The 19,687-nt window shown below is 42.7% G+C and overlaps 2 protein-coding genes across 2 annotated transcripts in view; one reads left to right on the top strand and one right to left on the bottom strand.

Moving 5' to 3' along the window:
• Nucleotides 1–19,687, bottom strand: part of lama4 (laminin, alpha 4) — a 156,049-nt gene that overhangs the window by 47,691 nt on the left and 88,671 nt on the right. Inside the window, exons 10-16 of the mRNA XM_082148436.1 lie at nucleotides 19,509–19,619; nucleotides 8,772–8,883; nucleotides 6,832–6,996; nucleotides 6,543–6,736; nucleotides 1,486–1,602; nucleotides 865–1,013; nucleotides 578–719 (exon numbers count right to left, since the gene is read on the bottom strand). Coding sequence (XP_082004562.1) covers nucleotides 578–719; nucleotides 865–1,013; nucleotides 1,486–1,602; nucleotides 6,543–6,736; nucleotides 6,832–6,996; nucleotides 8,772–8,883; nucleotides 19,509–19,619 — 990 coding nt within the window. The remainder of the gene's footprint in view (nucleotides 1–577; nucleotides 720–864; nucleotides 1,014–1,485; nucleotides 1,603–6,542; nucleotides 6,737–6,831; nucleotides 6,997–8,771; nucleotides 8,884–19,508; nucleotides 19,620–19,687) is intronic.
• LOC309482909 (uncharacterized protein) overlaps nucleotides 1–19,687 on the top strand; it is a 170,433-nt gene that overhangs the window by 36,201 nt on the left and 114,545 nt on the right. The gene's annotated exons all lie outside the window — the stretch shown is intronic.

Below are 19,687 nucleotides of genomic sequence, written 5' to 3' on the forward strand. Positions count from 1 at the left end.
TAGCATTCAAAGGTGTAGATTCAATACAACATTTTTTATGTTTTTGAAAGAAATGTATTCTTTTTTTCACCAAGTTGTATCACCATGTATTCCAAACATTTGAATGATAGACATACAAAAAATATTAACATGCCTAAGACTTTTGCACAGTACTGTATATACATATACATACATATATATATGTCATGGTATTACCATCTGTTTACCATCACTTGTAGTTTTTTGTAGTTTGTAGTTTTTGTAGTTTTTTTTTTTTTTAAGAAAACTGTGAGCATTTTGGTTTTCTATATTCTGCAATGAATTAATTAGTAATTGGAACCAAAGTATTTTCTTCAGTAGAGCTGCATATAGCGGATTCAAACTTATTTCATAATAAATGAACTTTATAAGTTATTAAACTGAACTGAACTGAACTGAATTGGGCTGAATAATGACACTATTGTCTTGCTACAGCCATTTTACAGCAGAATCTGAACCTGAATTTAGCATCATTCATTTTGTTACCTTCCTGTTTAATATTGTGAAGCTGCTTCCTATTTTATAAAGCACTATCAAAAATAAAGTTGACTTGACTTACTTGACTTGTAGTGCTGGAGATGTTGAGAGCAGTCAGGCCAGTGATGTTAGCGTTATCTATGTTTTTGACAATATTGTCATACACATTCAAGGCGTTCAGGGCTTTCTGCACGCGTCCATTTGCATCGCTTCCTTTCAGATTACTAAAGGAGAGATAAGAGCAGCGATTGTCATGTTAGTGATGCTCCTACGAGCGTTCGCCATGTCATGACATTCATGAATGAGAGTACATTTGAAATATTATACAGATAGAGAAATAACATTGGTCATTTCTGGTTTGAAACTCACAACTGAAGTTCTTCAGCATGTCTCTGCAGATCTTCAGCGTGATCCTCGGCTCTCAGAACTAGCTCTCTGTCTGACTGAGACATTTTCTCTGTCTTTCTCTCCAGCGACACACGAGCCCCATCGATTTCTGCATGCTGTTCTCTCACATTCTATACACAGAGATTCAATAAAATAACAATTAATATATATGTTCATTGAGGTTTAAAGGGGTTATTGATAATGAACTGTTTGTTCTTTTTATGTTCTTAAATTTCAATTTGGGTACGGCACACCATTTCTTTGTCTTGAACTTTTAAACTTGTGCATAGATCTTAAAACACGGAAATCTATCTTAAAACATTTGTTAAAATGTATGAAAACATAGTCAATATTTTGAAGTAGTCTAATTACCAAGGAGGTACCATAAAGTGGCAGTGAACAAGAAAAAGAAAATCAAGCTAAATATATCTAGTGAGCCATTTTGTCCCATCTAATGGGAAATGGTCAATAGACTTTATAAGTATAAAATATAAGGTGTAGAGTTGAAAAAGATATGGCCTCTTGGATAATATTTCTGTTGCAAGACTACATGCAGTAGCCTACAGAATATGCAGAAATTATGTTGATAAAAAGCAGATTTACCGTGATCATATCTTCCACCTCAAGGACAGTCAGGTTTGCCTCAGAGATGATTACACCAGCCGTAACAATAGTTTGATTGACAATGTCATAGATTTCTTTTAGTCGCTGCTGCTGTGCCTGAGTTAAAGTACATGAAATATTTCTGACATCAATTCACAAAAACATTACATGACAAAAAATATTATACAATTTCAAATTCACTCAAGTTTTACTTATTTGTTATGAAATGTGCTTTTACTGTACTGTACTGGACAGCATGTTTGGCATTGCTTAGTCCGGACAAAATCCCTTTCAAGAAAAGTCAGTTTTTTCTACTGCGGTCGAATTTGCAACGCCTCTCAGCAGCTGTTTAAGCACTCCAATGACAAATTCCAATCGGAAGTGAACATCCCTATGCCCTACTCATTCGGAAGGGCAGAACATGAGCATAAATTATTAAATTACTTCCTTGAAGAGACATTACATGTTCCCTTCACTAACGGAAGTGTGGAAGGGCACTCCATGAAGGGATTCAGTTGTTCACATCGTTTTGGACGCGACTACAATTGGCGTCCCCTTCCCGAAGTGCCCTTCAAGGGTGCAAAAACGTAGTTTCGCCCTCAAGACATGCAAGTTTGTATATGGCAACACGGATTCAGACTAATCCTGTTAATTGAACAATTAATTTACCACTGAAAAATTACTTACAGCCCAAATAGCCATTCAAATCACTGCAATGATAAGGCTTCTCAACATCATGGCAAAAAGATGTTGTTATGGTACGTGTATATCCAATATTAGATATCCAGAGAGGCTAGTGAATGGAATTTCTTCTATTCTGGTTCTGTTTTTTCCGAACCCCCCATCGCTCCTCGGGCACCATAGCAAAAATTGCTGCCCGGTTGTGTGTGGCCACGATATGCAGTGTGTGTGTGTGTGTGTTCACTACTCACAGTCGACAGTTCTAATGTGTGTGCACTAACTTGGATGGGTTAAGTGCAGAGGACAAATTCCAAGTATGGGTTTACCATGCTTGGCCTTCACGTCACTTTCACTTTCACTCTTGCCAATGACCATTAAGTATGAGCAGGTCAGCGACTTCTCGAGCAGTTCAAAATTTTCAAACCTGTTTAATATTATCACCACGTGGTCTTGTTGTGTGCAATGCAACAATAAGGTGGAAATAATCCAGCCAATCTCATAATCAATTTTTTTGCTGTTGGTCAGAACTGCCTCTTGTAGTTTGTGCACCCTGCCGGAGTCGGCCATTATGAAGGCTGTGTCGATTGCTGAATCCTTCCAGTATAACAACAACTGATGCCCATGTTGACAAGTGCTTGTGCAAGGAGGTTTAAAACCAGCAAACAGATTTTTGTTATAAGAACCTTCTCCAAATATTCAGTGTTTTTTTTTTGTTTTTTTGTTTTTTGTTTATTTATATAGCACATTTCATACACAATGGCAATTCAAAGTGCTTTACATAGGAGAAATAAGAATAATTAAAACAGTTTAGAAAAATAAAATAAAATAAAATACAGTAGGCTACAGTACAAACAGTCGGACGAACAGCGGCACAGTGCTCATTCAGTAAATGCATAGCTAAACAGATGTGTTTTGAGTCTGGACTTGAATGTGACCACTGTAGGAGCACATCTGATCTCTTCTGGAAGCTGGTTCCAGCTGCGGCTGGCATAATAGCTAAAAGCGGACTCGCCATGTTTAGAGTGAACCCTTGGTATTTCTAGCTGATATGATCCTAATGATCTGAGTGATCTGTTGGGTTTATATTCAGTGAGCATATCTCACTGAATATACCAAGGATATAGCCAGCAGCCATATCACCCTGTAGCCCAAGACTGGTTGCCCACTGAAGCTAAGCAGGGCTGAGCCTGGTTAGTACCTGGATGGGAGACCTCCTGAGAAAACCAGGTTGCTGCTGGAAGAGGTGTTAGTGAGGCCAGCAGGGGGTGCTCACCCTGTGGTCTGTGTGGGTCCTAATGCCCCAGTATAGTGACGGGGACACTATACTGCCAAAAGAGTACCGTCCTTCGGATGAGACGTTAAACCGAGGTCCTGACTCTCTGTGGTCATTAAAAATCCCAGGATGTCCTTCGAAAAAGAGTAGGGGTGTAACCCCGGCATCCTGGCCAAATTTGCCCCTTGACCTCTGTCAATCATGGCCTCCTAATCATCCCCATACATACTGAAGCTGGTGTGTGGTGGGCGTTCTGGCGCAATATGGCTGCCGTCGCATCATCCAAGTGGATGCTGCACATTGGTGGTGGTTGAAGAGATTCCCCCATCTATGTAACGGGGTGGTGGTGGCGCAGTGGATAAGACACATGCCTTTGGTGTGAGAGACCCGGGTTCGAATCCACTGTGAGACACCAATGTGTCCCTGAGCAAGACACTTAACCCCTAGTTGCTCCAGAGGCGTGCGACCTCTGACATATATAGCAATTGTAAGTCGCTCTGGATAAAAGCGTCAGCTAAATGAATAAATGTAAATGTAAATGTAAAGCGCTTTGAGGTCTCAGAAAAAGCGCTATATAAATGTAACGAATTATTATTATTATTATTAATTATCTGCAATGTATTGAGGCCCTAGGCCATTTAATGATTTATATACCAGTAATAATACTTTAAAATCAATCCTAAATCTAACTTTGAGCCAGTGTAAAGACCTGAGGACTGGTGTGATATGTTCATATTTATTTTCTGGTTCTGCTCAGAATCCTAGCGGCAGCGTTCTGTATGAGCTGCAACTGTCTTATGGTCTTTTTGGGAAGGCCAGTGAGGAGTCCATTACAATAATCCACCCTGCTGGTGATGAAAGCATGCACAAGTTTCTCTAAGTCTTGTCTGGAAACAAAGCATCTAATTCTTGCAAAATTGTTTAGATGATAGTATGCTGATTTAGTTATTGCTTTGAAATGACTACTGAAACTAAGGTCTGACTCTAGTGTCACACCAAGATTCCTGACTTGATTTTTAGTTGTTTGACCCCTAGAGTGAAGGTATGCGTTCACCTTGAGAACTTCATCTTTGTTTCCAAACGCAATGACTTCAGTTTTGTCTTTGTTTAATTGAAGAACGTTTTGACACATCCAACTGTTGACTTCGTCAATGCATTGGCACAGGGAGTCAATGGGGCTGTAATCGTTAGGCGAAAGGGCTAAGTAGATCTGTGCGTCGTCGGCATAGCTGTGGTAAGCAATTTGGTTCTTTCTCATTATTTGGCTCATTAGGAGCACTAGTGCAAAATGCCCGTGCAAAATCAGTTTTTGAGTGTGTTTTTAGTAATTGTTGGTTTGGTGTGTTTGAGTGCTCATTGTTACAATTACATAGCAAAAGTTCAGTGACATTTTTATTTGTGCATGGTAGAAAGCACAAAGTGAACTCAGAGAAAACGCTATGCTTGAGCAAACAGTGTGTGAATAGGCTACTACAAATGATGGCTGTGAAAGAGACTGTGAATGCATTGAATAGGATATGTTTAGTTGGTGAATACACAGTATGAAATGTAATATTCAGAAGTAAACAGCATAGCTGACTTACAGATTCAGTTAACATCCACAAATGAATAAGCGCGTCGATTCAGGGAGCAGTGCAAAGTACCCGTACAAAATCAGTTTTTGTGAGCAGATCGCCCTCAAAGAAGTTCAGGAGATTTTTCTTAGCGATGGCTGATTTCAACAGTTTCAATATGATAAAAAATAACTTTTATATTGATTCAATGGATTAATTGCATTTAGAAAAAAAAGTGTCATGAATTTATTGCATTTTTGGGGGAAAATAATCAATTTTTATAATAAATATTTGAAAATCAAAATCTGGATTTTAATTTTTTTATGTTATTATAACCTAAAGATGCTATGTGAAAGTTTGAAACAGAAAATAGTGGTTTTCATCTTGCCACTTTCTTGGTAAAGAAAACACATTTTTACTCATATTAATCAAAATGGATTTATCACGTTTTGGAACCAAACTATAATATTCAGAAGTAAACAGTGTAGCTGACAGAGTGTTTATATCAGAATGTTAAACCACAACCTTCTAAGCGCTTCTTTTACCGATATATTTACCTATATCTTTAGCATTTCTAATCCAAACAACGTCAAACTTGGCACTGCACTTACTCATGCCCCTAGCGAGACACCTGTCAAGTTTGAAATCCATCAGACTAATGGTTCGAGAGATATGCGAATAACAGACACACACACACACAGACAGACAGACGTTTCTGTAATTTATAGATAGATATACAGGTTGAACAGGAGTGGCGCAAGAATTGAGCCTTGAGGGACTCCGCATGTCATGGATGTCCACTCAGACTTATGGTCTCCTATACTCACATAATAACCTCTCCCATCTAAGTATGACCTGAACCATTTTAGGACTATCCCAGAAAGCCCCACCCAGTTTTCCAGCCTGTCAAGAAGTATGTTATGATCGAAAGTGTCAAATGCAGCACTGAGGTCGAGTAGTACCAGCACTGATCATTTTCCTGAATCAGTATTTAAGCGAATATAGTGTTGGTTCTAGGAACATAAAAAATTAGGATTCTAGGAACGTTGATTTGTAACATTCCAAGAGCATAAAAATGTCCAGTTTCCTGAATGTTAATAGAATGTTATTTAAAGGTTAGTGTGATGTTCCTGAAACATTCGTTCAATCATTCAAACACCTGCAGTGAACAAGCACTGAAAGAAAGAAAAATAAGAACACAAACTACAACTTTCTTCAGCCACAGCCTTAGATGACATCAACTGAAGATAAAAGAAGACATTAAATCTCTCAAGATCTCAGCAGAGGAGCATCACACCTTTTAAAACCCGTACATTTTTTTTACGTTCCCAGAACCAACACTGAATATTTAGAGAACGTTCTTATAACAAAAATCTGTTAGCTGGGAAGACACTTGCAAGTTGCAACACTAGTTGAACAGTGACACATTATTGGTCCTAACTCCTGGAGAGAAACAGCGCTGTACTCAAGCATTCACAACAAAACCAATGTATACTTTGAGCTTAATGATTTATATTCTCATAACAAACTGTAAATGTGTTAGAAGGTACCTCTCTCCTCTGTAGTTTGAGCTGGTTGGTCTTGTATTTGTCTAGTGACTGCTGCAGTGTATCGTCAGCTTTGTTGAGGAGATCCTGAGCTTGAAAGAGTCTGGAAGTGAATCGACTCAGCACTTCCCGCATAGGCAACAGACGTCCCTGCGTAGTCATCAGAGTTTTCTCAAAATGGCGCACACGCCGGAGCACTACAAACGGACATATGAAGGGTACAGGTTGAATGAGAGCACACACACACAATCACAAGCAGAATTCAGTTAGAAATAAACACAAACAATCTCACATTCATGGGCCTCGGAGGACTCATCAGTAGCAAGCGGTTCTTTGGGTGAGAGGTCCAGATTTCTCATCCAGCCTAAGATTTGTTCGGCTTCTGCTATTTTCTGCAGTTTTACCTGAGGATCTAACTCCTGATGGACACCATATAATTCCCAATCCCTAATCATATCTGAAACACATGCACATACAAATGCATTATGTTCATTATCTGTAAGCAAGGCAAGATAAGACAATTGAGCTTAAATTTGATATTTGTTGAAGGGGCACTCAGTAATTTTTCCTCATTCCTGCCTGTTACCTATTACTCCACAGCTCAGGATTGTCAGGGTTGGGATTGTGCTGTTACTGTGGTGCCATCAGCCAATCTGTGTTTTCAAGAAATCAGGCTTTCCTTTTTTCAGTTCCAGCCATTTTTTTTTGCAAGCAATTCACAAAGAAATGTTTGCAACTTTTGTAAGCATTGCCCTCTTGTGCATCTCAGTGGAAGCGTGCAATGACCGATTATTCTTTCTATTGCTTGTTATAGCTACTAGTGCAAAATGCCCGTGCAAAATCAGTTTTTGAGTGTGTTTTTAGTAATTGTTGGTTTGGTGTGTTTGAGTGCTCATTGTTACAATTACATAGCAAAAGTTCAGTGACATTTTTATTTGTGCATGGTAGAAAGCACAAAGTGAACTCAGAGAAAACGCTATGCTTGAGCAAACAGTGTGTGAATAGGCTACTACAAATGATGGCTGTGAAAGAGACTGTGAATGCATTGAATAGGATATGTTTAGTTGGTGAATACACAGTATGAAATGTAATATTCAGAAGTAAACAGCATAGCTGACTTACAGATTCAGTTAACATCCACAAATGAATAAGCGCGTCGATTCAGGGAGCAGTGCAAAGTACCCGTACAAAATCAGTTTTTGTGAGCAGATCGCCCTCAAAGAAGTTCAGGAGATTTTTCTTAGTGATGGCTGATTTCAACAGTTTCAATATGATAAAAAATAACTTTTATATTGATTCAATGGATTAATTGCATTTAGAAAAAAAAGTGTCATGAATTTATTGCATTTTTGGGGGAAAATAATCCATTTTTATAATAAATATTTGAAAATCAAAATCTGGATTTTAATTTTTTTATGTTATTATAACCTAAAGATGCTATGTGAAAGTTTGAAACAGAAAATAGTGGTTTTCATCTTGCCACTTTCTTGGTAAAGAAAACACATTTTTACTCATATTAATCAAAATGGATTTATCACGTTTTGGAACCAAACTATAATATTCAGAAGTAAACAGTGTAGCTGACAGAGTGTTTATGTCAGAATGTTAAACCACAACCTTCTAAGCGCTTCTTTTACCGATATATTTACCGATATCTTTAGCATTTCTAATCCAAACAACGTCAAACTTGGCACTGCACTTACTCATGCCCGTAGCGAGACACCTGTCAAGTTTGAAATCCATCAGACTAATGGTTCGAGAGATATGCGAATAACAGACACACACACACACACAGACAGACAGACGTTTCTGTAATTTATAGATAGATACTTTCTTTCCTTTTTTTGACTGACCTGTGCAAATTGCTACTTTTTTTACTGTAAAAGTATGTTATTCAAACATTTTTACATCAGTCAGTGTGCATGCATAAGGAAATGTATTTTGTGCGATAAAGTATTTAAGTGGTTAATTGGTGTATGATCTAATAGACAATAAATTAAGTGGTTAACCAAACCATTTAGGGGCACATTGCAACCAGATTCTACTTTGATAACCGGAATGACACTGCACACGGGGTGACTTAATTTGGGTCAAAACATGAGAAGTCCTGTTTAATACAGGACAGTTGGCAACTTTCAGAGGGGAATCTGAAAGTATCACTGAGATACAGTGCTTGATATTCGCCAGCACAACATAAACAAAAAATACAGATTGCACAAGGTCTCATGTTACCTTCTATGAGAACATTGAGTGATGAGAGGTTAGCAATAAGTGTATTTGCTAGCGTGGAGCTGTCAAGTGTCTCTTGATCCACCTGCTCTCCCAATGACCGCACTGATTCCTCCTGACGAAATAAAACAAACACTACCTCAGTTTCACCAGGAAGAACATGAGAAAGCACCTGTTTACCCTATTATGAACAGTGTAGCATTAAGGAGTGAGGGATAGATGGATAGAATGACAAAAAGGATGTAATATTGAAGAAATTGAAGAAATCTATTTAGAATTTTTGTTGTTCTTCCTCATGTTTTAAATGGCATTGCCATAGAAACAAATAATTACTTGAACAGCTCAGCTTGTCATCTTGCAATTACAGTAATTACAGCATGATGTGAACACAGAAAAAAAAGAGAAAATGTAAAAATGTAAGACAAAGATTGTGTTCTGAAATCCATTCCATTAAAAAAAAAAAAAAAAAACCTGAGAAATATTATATCCATGGGATATTTGGTCACAAGATGTAAAGATGCAGGTAAAGGTGAAGGGTTTCATTAAGCAACTTTCCCCCACTAGGCTGTATTGGTACAGTACATTGATAAAAAATCATGATGTTCTGTACTGATTGACTAGCCTGGCAAGCCAGACCTACATCAAGATGTTAGGTCTGGAAACTCACCATAGACACGCTCACTCCGAGAGGCGGGATAAACGACTGTCTTTCAAATTCCCTCTGCATGCAATAGGACAGCGCTTCAACCAACCAGAGCGTTTTTCCAACAGCGGAGCTACTTGATAGATTCAACTTTTGCCATATCTGGCCGGCAAAACGACGAACACATCTTCCTTTTTTTTAAGAATGACTTAAGTGCCGTTCTTTGCTCTTTTCTCAAAGAAAAACTTAACTCCAAGTCCTCCAGAGTCGCGGACAAAGCCGATTCGAAAGGCTGTTCTCCAGCAGTAGCCGTCATTCTTTGTTTTCAAGTGGCAGGTAACCGTTTATATACTGTCTATGCAGGTAACCGTCGCAACTCTGTCGTCATATGTTAAGCCCGCCCCGCCTACTCTATACGCGACGTGATTGGCCTGACCCAATTTAGGTTTTTGCAGCTCGAAAGTCTATGGAGAGTTGCTAGACTACCCTGGCTGCAAAATACATTTTGCTGCCGCTAGGGTGCGTCTAGTTCTCTTACGAGAGGTACTCTCGTACTGCGTAAATCTTACGCTAGGGGAAAACCTCTTTTCCGCGAGATACTGAAGCCAAAAATTATCCTTAATTTTGAAATAATGTAAAACGCGTTGCGGCAGCATGCAGACACAGGCGAGACGGCTTGTGCGCCTATTGGCTGCCCTGCGGCAACTGCAGCAGCCTATCGATAAGGCCCACTCGTGACGTCAGCTCCAATGGGGGCGCTTCGCGCCCAATACGTCACGTCCCGCCAGAATGGGCGTGGTCTAGGGCTATAAACATAGCTTCGAGAGGCTAGCTCACTGATTTTTCATCTCTTCAGCGAAGCTCTCGCATCGCTGGATCCGGAGAGAAGCCGCGCCGTTTGAAGAAGCCTTTCAGCGGGACGAGTCGACACTCTGAAGCCGCTGGCCGCGCCGCCTTCAGTCGCCTTCCTGCTGCGCTATCCGGCGTTATATCCTTTCTCTGCTACTGTGTTTTGTGTATGTGTGTGTGCTCGCCGCCGCGACACACACTCTCATTGCACTAAAAGAGCCGGGCGTCTTTTTCAAGACGCCCCTTTCCTGAGGATCACGCAGCTCTCGCGCTCGCGCTCGCTGACGGCGACCGCCCTCACTGCGAGCCAGTTACTGCCTATGGTGACTCTGAGGACTCACCTGGCATCCTTCTCCGAGACTGCTCCTCCGCCCCCCCCAACCCGCAAAGCTCGCCGGTGCGCCCGCTTGCCTTGCCTGCTTGGGGGACGATACCTGCTCTCCCTCTGTTCGAGCCGCGCAAACCGCGCCGTTCACAGGGGATGTCAGGAGCGGACGGTCACGGGGCTAGCTTTCTCTCTCCCTCTGTTCGAGCCGCGCAAACTGCGCCGTTCACAAGGGAGGCTGGAAGCGGACGATCGGGGTTAGTTTTTCTTTACGTTACAAGAAAGCTACCCTGCCCTTGCGCCCCATTCACGCGTCACTCACCGGCAAAAAGAGAACTCAGTTCCCTGATTAGGCGACTGGAAATATCAATATTGCAGCAAACGAGCCTGTTGTAACACGCACGCTTGCAAGCAAACGCCGAAGAAAACATGTTGACGCTCTCTTATATGCTCATGCATCTATAAACCTTTGTGTTCCCCCCTGTGGCTCAGTGGCGGAATCTTAGGTTTTTCGCACGAGAGACCGGGGTTCGAATCCCGGTCTAACGGCAGATATATTATGCCGCCAATGCTTCGCTCTGTCAGTTCCCTGAAAGGCGACTGCAGATGTGCATTTTGCAGCCAACGAGCGCGCTGTACAACCCGCTCGCCTGCACCCAAACACCGTTTCTATGGTTCCCGTGCGTCACTGGCGAAAGGAGAAAAGGGTGTTTTTAGCCCCGCTGCGGCCGGGCCGACCTCCACTCCTGACACATTTCTCATTCCCCTCTTAAGTTCAGGTGACTGGAAATGTCAATATTGCAGTGAGCGAGCCTGTTGTTTTGCACGCACGCCTGCAAACAAACGCCAGCATGTTGACGCTCTTTGATAATACTCGCGCTACTGAATGTCTATGTGTCTTCCTCTGTGGTCCAGTGGTAGATCATCAGATTTTCGCGCGAGAGACCCGCGATCGAATCCCGGGTCTACCGGCAAAACACATTTTTTGCCGTCAATTCTCGCTCTGGCAGTTCCCTGAAAAGGCGACTGCAGATGTGTATTTTGCAGCCAACGAGCGCGTGGTACAACCCGTTCGCCTGCACCCAAACTCTGTTTCTATGGTTTCCGCCTCTGAAGTTCAGACGACTGGAAATGTCAATATTGCAGTGAACAAGCCTGCTGTAATACACGCACGCCTGCAAACAAACGCCAGCATGTTGACGCTCTCTGTTTCTATGGCAACTTCTCGCTCGTTCAGTTCCAGTAAATGCGACTGTTCCAGTGTATTCTGCAGTAAACAAGTCGGCGAAACAGCCCGCTTGCCTGCACACAAACGCCGCTTTTACGGCTACCCAGATAAATCCCATAAGAGTGTATTTTCTGGTGTCCCGGCCACGGCCGATGGTGTTACGAATGTAGACGAAATTCCTACACACAAACACAGCCCGTCACACAGGGCTTGCGCACATGAAATCGACCCAGGTCGATTGCGCATTAAACGTGGTAAATGTGCCCACTGCCCAGTGCCCACAAACACTACGTTCCGCATATCTCAAGGTTTCTGTAAAAACAAAACCAACGTGCATTCGCTCTGCTCAGGCGGACAAGGCTCTCAGTGTTGTAAATGTGCCCGCTATCCCGCGCCCACATTCACACATAGACATGACAGGTCCTACGGGACTCGCCCAGCCCTCCCCTCTCGGTTGACCACCGCAAAGGAGTCGAGCGCGGGCAATCTGCCCGCTGTTATCAGCGCGCCCCCTGCCTCGAAGCGCGACGCTTATGTTACAGCACACCGAAGCCCCTCTGTTGCTGAGCGACCAGAGCGCGCTCCGCATTCAGCCCCTAGCCATTCGTGCAGATGCATGGGCAAGGCTACCCGGGGGTTTTGAAGTGGGTGCTAGACATTATAGAAAGAGGCTATTCGCTACAGTTTCGCCGACGCCCTCGCCGCTATGTGACGCGCGTCGAAGCTACGGTAAAAACAGAAGTAGCACCACCTACTTCGAGCCGAAATTTTGAAACTGTTGAGCAAAGGGGCCATAGAGCCTTTATCTCAAGCTCAGAGTGAAGGAGGGCTATACAGCAGATACTTCCTGGTACTGAAAAAAGACGGGGGTCTCAGACCCATACTAGATCTAAGGCAACTGAACAGAGTGCTTGCGAAGCAACAGTTCAGAATGCTCACGACCAGAAAAACCCTCACGCAGATTCGCCGAGGAGATTGGTTTGTGTCAATAGATCTGAAAGACGCATATTTTCAAATACAAATAGCGTCACGTCACAGGCGACGTTTGAGATTCGCCTTCGAGGGCCAGGCATATCAGTGCTCAGTCCTACCGTTCGGCTTGTCTCTAGCCGCTCGCACCCCTCAGACTACAGGGCATGCGAGTATTGAACTACTTGGACGATTGGCTGATTCTAGCTCAATCTCACTCGGTGCTCATAGAGCACAGGACCATTTTGCTCGATCACCTCGAGAATCTGGGTCAATTGGGCGAAGAGTTCTCTGTCTCCCAGACAGATAATATCTTTTCTGGGCACAGAACTGGACTCGCTGTCTATGATAGCGCGACTGTCACCAGAGCGCGTACTAGACATTCAGCGCGCAGCGAGCTCTTTCCGCTGCGGCGCATCTGTCCCGCTCAAGAAATTTCAGAGGATGCTAGGTCTCATGGCCTCAGCATCATCAGTACTTCAGCTGGGCTTGCTTCGCATGCGCCCGCTACAGTTCTGGCTGAAATCGCGAGTACCGCGCCGAGCGTGGGCTTCCGGTCTGCTTCGTCTCAAGGTCAATCAGAAATGCATCGCAGCTCTGAAACCTTGGAAAGCAAACGACTTGTACCAATCAGGTGTTAGCCTGGGGACTTCCTCGAGTGTGAAGGTAGTGTCTACGGACGCCTCCACCTTGGGATGGGGAGCACTGCTCAAGGGCAGACCGTTCTTCGGCCAATGGTCAGAACGGGAGAAGCTTCTACACATAAACTGCCTCGAAATGTTGGCAGTAGACAACGCACTGACGCGTTTTTGTCCCTAAATACGAGGACACCACGTCCTGGTCCGCTCGGACAACATGTCAGTGGTGTCCTACATAAATCGCCAGGGCGGCCTCAGGTCCCGAAACCTGCACAGGCTGACAGAACGCCTCCTGGTGTGTGCTCAGCGCAACCTGCTCTCGCCGAGAGCAGCGCATGTGCCAGGGCTCCTGAACGTAGGACCGGACAGACTGTCCAGAGACAATGTTCCGACAGGCGAATGGCCTCTACACCCACAGACAGTCCAGCTGCTGTGGAAGAAATTCGGCAGAGCGGAAGTAGACCTGTTCGCGTCTCAAGAAAACGCTCACTGTCTGGAATTTTTCTCCAAGAGCAGGGACGCGCTGGCTCACGTATGGCCCCGCCGCCCGCTCTATGCCTTTCCTCCCGTCTCTCTCCTGCCTCAGGTGATAGAACGGATCAGAGAAGGATGCTCAGTGCTACTCGTAGCGCCGTTCTGGAAAAACCAACCCTGGTTCCCAGTTCTGATGCAGCTAGCAAGCACTGCCCCATGGCCAGTGCCAGTGAGGAGGGACCTCCTCTCTCAGGCCAAGGGCTCGTTTTGGCATCCGCGCCCAGAGCTGTGGTCCCTTCATGTTTGGGCCATCAACGGGTACCCGCTGACCTCCCCAAGCGGAGTGTTAAACACGATCACGCAGGCTAGAGCTCCGTCTATGCGACGTCTCTATTCCTCGAAATGGTCAGTGTTCTCCAGCTGGTGCACAGCTCGTGGCGTGTCGCCCCTAGACTGTGGGGTGACGGAGGTTCTCTCCTTCCTACAAGAGCTGTTGGACAAGGGCAGGACCCCTTCCACGCTCAAAGTGTATGTGGCGGCCATAGCAGCGTTCTCAAAAACAACGCTGGGTCAGTCAGTAGGAAGGAACGATTTAGTCATCGTCTTCCTTAGAGGAGCTAAGAGACTGAATCCTCCCAGACCTCCCTCAGTCCCTGTATGGAACCTTTCTACAGTGCTGGAAGCCATGAAAGGTGACCCATTCGAGCCTTTACAGACGATTGATCTTAAACACCTGTCTTTCAAGACAGTGTTTCTTCTGGCTCTCGCTTCAGTGAAGCGCACAGGGGACTTACACGCGCTCTCAGTAAGCGCGACGTGTATGGAGTTTGGGCCTAATGACTCAAGAGTTATACTCAAACCTAAGCACGGTTATGTTCCAAAATCCCTCAACACACCGTTTAGGGCGCAGGTCATTCCCTGTCAGCCCTACCGGTCTCTGACGAGGAAGGAGACGCAAGCTTCCTTTGCCCAGTCAGAGCATTAAGAGCTTATGTGTCTCGCACGTCTGTTTTCAGACAGACAGAGCAGCTCTTTGTTTTCACTCTACGGACGTTCTAAGGGACTTGCCGTGTCGAAACAGAGCCTATCCAGTTGGATAGTTGATGCTATAGCGCTGGCTTATACCTCTAAGGGCTTACAGTGCCCATTTGGAGTCAGAGCACACTCCACGAGAGGCGTGGCCTCGTCGTGGGCTTGGTCTAGTGGGATTGCCTTGCAAGATATCTGTATGGCGGCAGGCTGGGCCTCCCCGTCTACATTTATAAGGTTTTATAACCTAGAGGTTCCCGCCTTGCAGGCTAAGCTGCTTTCGGTCTAAAATCGGTACTGTCTGCCCTGATGTGTTCGGGCCAGAATACTGAAACTGCTTGAGCAAATGCTCGCTGTTGGATCGCGCAGCTCTATGGGCAGTGTGTAAGACCCACTATATTCGTCAGTCCAGGCCGGGGGTCGCCCTGACTGTACGACACATCATCAGTATAACTGCTCCTTATAAGATGTTATATTATTACAGGAATGATGCTATTCTAGCCACTCTTTCCTGGGCTCTCTGTGAGTCCCTTATGATCATGTACTATATGAGCCCGGGCACTTGCCCTTGGGACTTTGGTGCTGGATCTTAGCATGCACGGCGTTTTACACTGTTTCCCCTAGCGTAAGATTTACGCAGTACGAGAGTACCTCTCGTAAGAGAACGTACTCGGTTACTAACGTAACCTCGGTTCTCTCTAGAGAGGAAACGAGTACTGCGTATCTTGCCGTGCCTGCACACGCTCTGGTTCGCTTCGGCGATGAAAAACCAGTGAGCTAGCCTCTCGAAGCTATGTTTATAGCCCTAGACCACGCCCATTCTGGCGGGACGTGACGTATTGGAGCTGACGTCACGAGTGGGCCTTATCGATAGGCTGCTGCAGTTGCCGCAGGGCAGCCAATAGGCGCACAAGCCGTCTCGCCTGTGTCTGCATGCTGCCGCAACGCGTTTTACATTATTTCAAAATTAAGGATAATTTTTGGCTTCAGTATCTCGCGGAAAAGAGGTTTTCCCCTAGCGTAAGATTTACGCAGTACTCGTTTCCTCTCTAGAGAGAACCGAGGTTACGTTAGTAACCGAGTACGATTTCTAGGCTACTGATTGACATGATTATGGTTTGATTTTCTATTGTGGTGCTGCAAAAATCATGATTGGATTGCCAAGTGATAAATCCTGAGTTGCCATGTCACTAAAGCCATTCTGCTATCAGCAAAGTTCTCCTGTCCTGAATACTGCAAGCCAAAATTTATAATCGAAACATGTTATGATGTGCATGCCACCTGCATAGTAACTCACCATTCTCAGGACCATTCAGTCCAATGGTGGACAAGCACACATTTTCTTTTGCAGATAATATGTAAGTGTAAAGCAAGTTAGCTTATTTTCCTAAAAAATGCAGGCTTTGTGATCCTATCAAAACTGTGGCACTATCAAAATCAAGAGGCACAACGTTTTTTCGGTACCACAAACGTGGAATGGATTTTACCGATGTCCATCCCCAGAGTATCACCACTGCATGGCTAACCTGTATTTCAGATATGTAGATCACAAACAGATTTTGGACCAATCTGTAATGTATGCCTATCCTTGTGCCTTTGTCTTGTATGTGGACTTTTAGTTTATAGTTTTGTTCCCTTATCGTTTCACCTGTTTCTTGTTAGTCTCATTACTATATTATTAAACTCGTCTTTATCTTTAGGTCATGTTCCAAGAACATTTAAACTGGCAGTTATAAAACCTCTCATTAAGAAACCACAATTAGATCATAATAACCTAGAAAATTATAGACCCATTTCAAACCTACCATTTATGTCTAAAATACTAGAAAAAGTTGTGTCCGCTCAATTGTGCTCTTTCTTGCAAGAAAATTATATCTATGAAAAATTTCAGTCAGGATTCAGACCGCATCATAGCACTGAAACTGCGCTCGTTAAAATTACAAATGATTTACTTTTAGCTTCTGACCAAGGCTGTATCTCAATACTAGTTTTACTTGATCTTAGTGCTGCGTTCGATACTATAGATCACAAAATACTCTTAGATCGACTACAAAACTACACTGGTGTTCATGGACAGGCATTAAGCTGGTTTAGATCGTACTTATCAGACCGCTACCATTTTGTCTGTTTAAATGGGGAAAAATCGAAGATAACGTCAGTAAACTATGGAGTGCCGCAGGGATCTGTATTCAGCTATTCTCAATATACATGCTGCCGCTTGGTAATATTATAAGAACACATGGAATTAATTTCCACTGTTATGCTGATGACACTCAATTATATATTTCATCACAACCGGATGAAAACAATAAATTATCTAAATTGACAGAGTGTGTTAAAGATATAAAATACTGGATGACGTGTAATTTTCTGCTATTAAATTCAAATAAAACGGAGGTATTACTTATGGGTCCAAAAAACTGCCCACAAAACCTCTTACAATGCAACTTCAATTTAGAAGGATGTCCTGTTACTTTATCCACTACAGTAAAAGACCTGGGGGTTATACTAGATCGCAACTTGTCTTTCGAAAATCATATTTCATATGTTACAAGAACAGCCTTTTTCCACCTTAGAAACATTACTAAGCTACGTAATATGCTATCTGTCTCTGATGCTGAAAAGTTAGTTCATGCATTCATGACCTCGAGACTAGATTACTGTAATGCTTTATTAGCTGGTTGTCCTGCATCCTCAATAAACAAGCTACAGTTAGTCCAAAATGCAGCTGCTAGAGTTCTTACTAGGTCAAGAAAATATGATCATATAACACCAATTCTATCATCTCTACACTGGTTACCTATTAAGTTCCGTATCAATTACAAAGTATTACTAATGACCTATAAAGCCCTAAATGGTTTAGCTCCTGGGTATTTAACGGAACTTCTATCGCCCTACAATCCATCGCGCTCTTTAAGATCACTAAATTCGAGGCTTCTGGTCATTCCTAGGATATCTAAGACCACTAAAGGAGGGAGGGCATTTTCACATTTAGCTCCTAAACTCTGGAATGGCCTTCCTGATATTGTTCGAGGCTCAGATTCGCTGTCCCAGTTTAAAACTAGATTAAAGACGCATCTCTTTAGCCAAGCATTCACATAATACTTACCTTTTATACTACAGTTGAATCAGATTGAATGCATTAATATTAGGAACAGCAGCTACGCTAATTATTTCCCATCTGCTTTTCTGTTGTTATCTCGGGACGCTAGTCCCGAGGTAAATAGAGTACGTCAGCTCCAGTTTGTATCCAGCCTCTCATGGAAACTTCAGATGCCCCAACACCCATGCAGAGACGACTCGAAGCCCGTGAGGAGACGACTCGACGCCGGCGATATGTTATGCCCTAAATTAATGCATGATTAACTAACTGTATTTTTCTATGTACATTTTTGAAATGCACTTTCTGTAAAGCTGCTTTGAGACAATATGTATTGTGAAAAGCGCTATACAAATAAATTTGAATTGAATTGAATTGAATTACTCCATGTGCATTAATAGCCCTTTTCTGTATCCAAAATCACATACTGTGAAGTAGGTACTTCATTTGGTTTGAAATTTGCTTTATTCAAATTCAATAAAGGTATGTTCTATATACTATGAATGTGTGTAGAATTAATGAAATTCAGACATAATACACAGCCATTTTGTTACTGTCATGTGACCTACAGCATCAGTTGCTTCGCTTCACTGCCATTCACAATTCCTCTCCCGTGGCCTCATGTTATAGTAAAGTGTCCAGTAGATGCACACTTCAGAATCTCACAGGAATTAGTTGGTCATCCAGTTATACTTTTCGCCTTACTACTTTACGAATACTGTGAATTTGGACATCACATAACTCGGCTCATAGAAAGTGGGTATATTTGGATGCAGGGTTTGTGTTTCCCTTGTTACTTGTCTGGTGTTGTTCCACGGATGAGTTGTTTGGTTGCTCAGATCTGTTTTCCTTTGCAGTATTGTTATTATTTTATTAAATACTGCAATGACATCCTGTCTCACTCCACGTGTCTAATTTTACTAATCATTACACAATCAGCTGTGAGCACAATGACGCAAAAAAATTCCCTTTGCATCTCTAACTTTAAAGCATACTTTAATGTGTTCATAATGATCATATTGTTCAAAATGACTTATAATTACTAACTTTATATAGTCAAAACAAAATGTATTCAGACACCTTCAACATTTCTCACATTATCATAGTTTATTCGCTATAGTTTAGAAAATGGTAATAAAATATGACAAAGGACAATCAGTTATCAAATCAGTTGATATTTCACTGGTTTTGGCCATCCTTCTGTTAGACTGTCTCTCAGATGAATAAGGTTGAATTTTGGGTATAATATGTCACAGTTTACTTTATTTTGCTATCCTCGCTTACATAAATGAACTATAGTGTCCTGCACCTACTAGTAAAAAAATATAAAAAATTATATCTGGTGTCTGAATAATTTTTGGTTTGACTGTAAATATAGTTGTGGTTTTTGGTCCTGTTTTCAGACTACAAGTGGCACAGAAAATATACACTTTTAAACAATAGTGAAATAAATTCAATCAATAAAAGCTGGAATGAGTGGCACACCTCTCCTGCGAGCAGTTGCATGTCAGTAAGCAGTTTTTGAGTTTCTTCCTCCAGGTTTCCCGTATCTGCTCTCATCACTGCATACTTATTTCTCCAGCCTACAAACTGAGCCTGTTATAAAACAGTGAGAACAACATAGACTTTTGTTTAATCACCACATCCTCTGGGTGTAAGTTTCT

Source organism: Leuciscus leuciscus, assembly GCF_965113295.1.
Source record: "Leuciscus leuciscus genome assembly, chromosome: 19".
Lineage (NCBI taxonomy): Eukaryota > Metazoa > Chordata > Actinopteri > Cypriniformes > Leuciscidae > Leuciscus > Leuciscus leuciscus.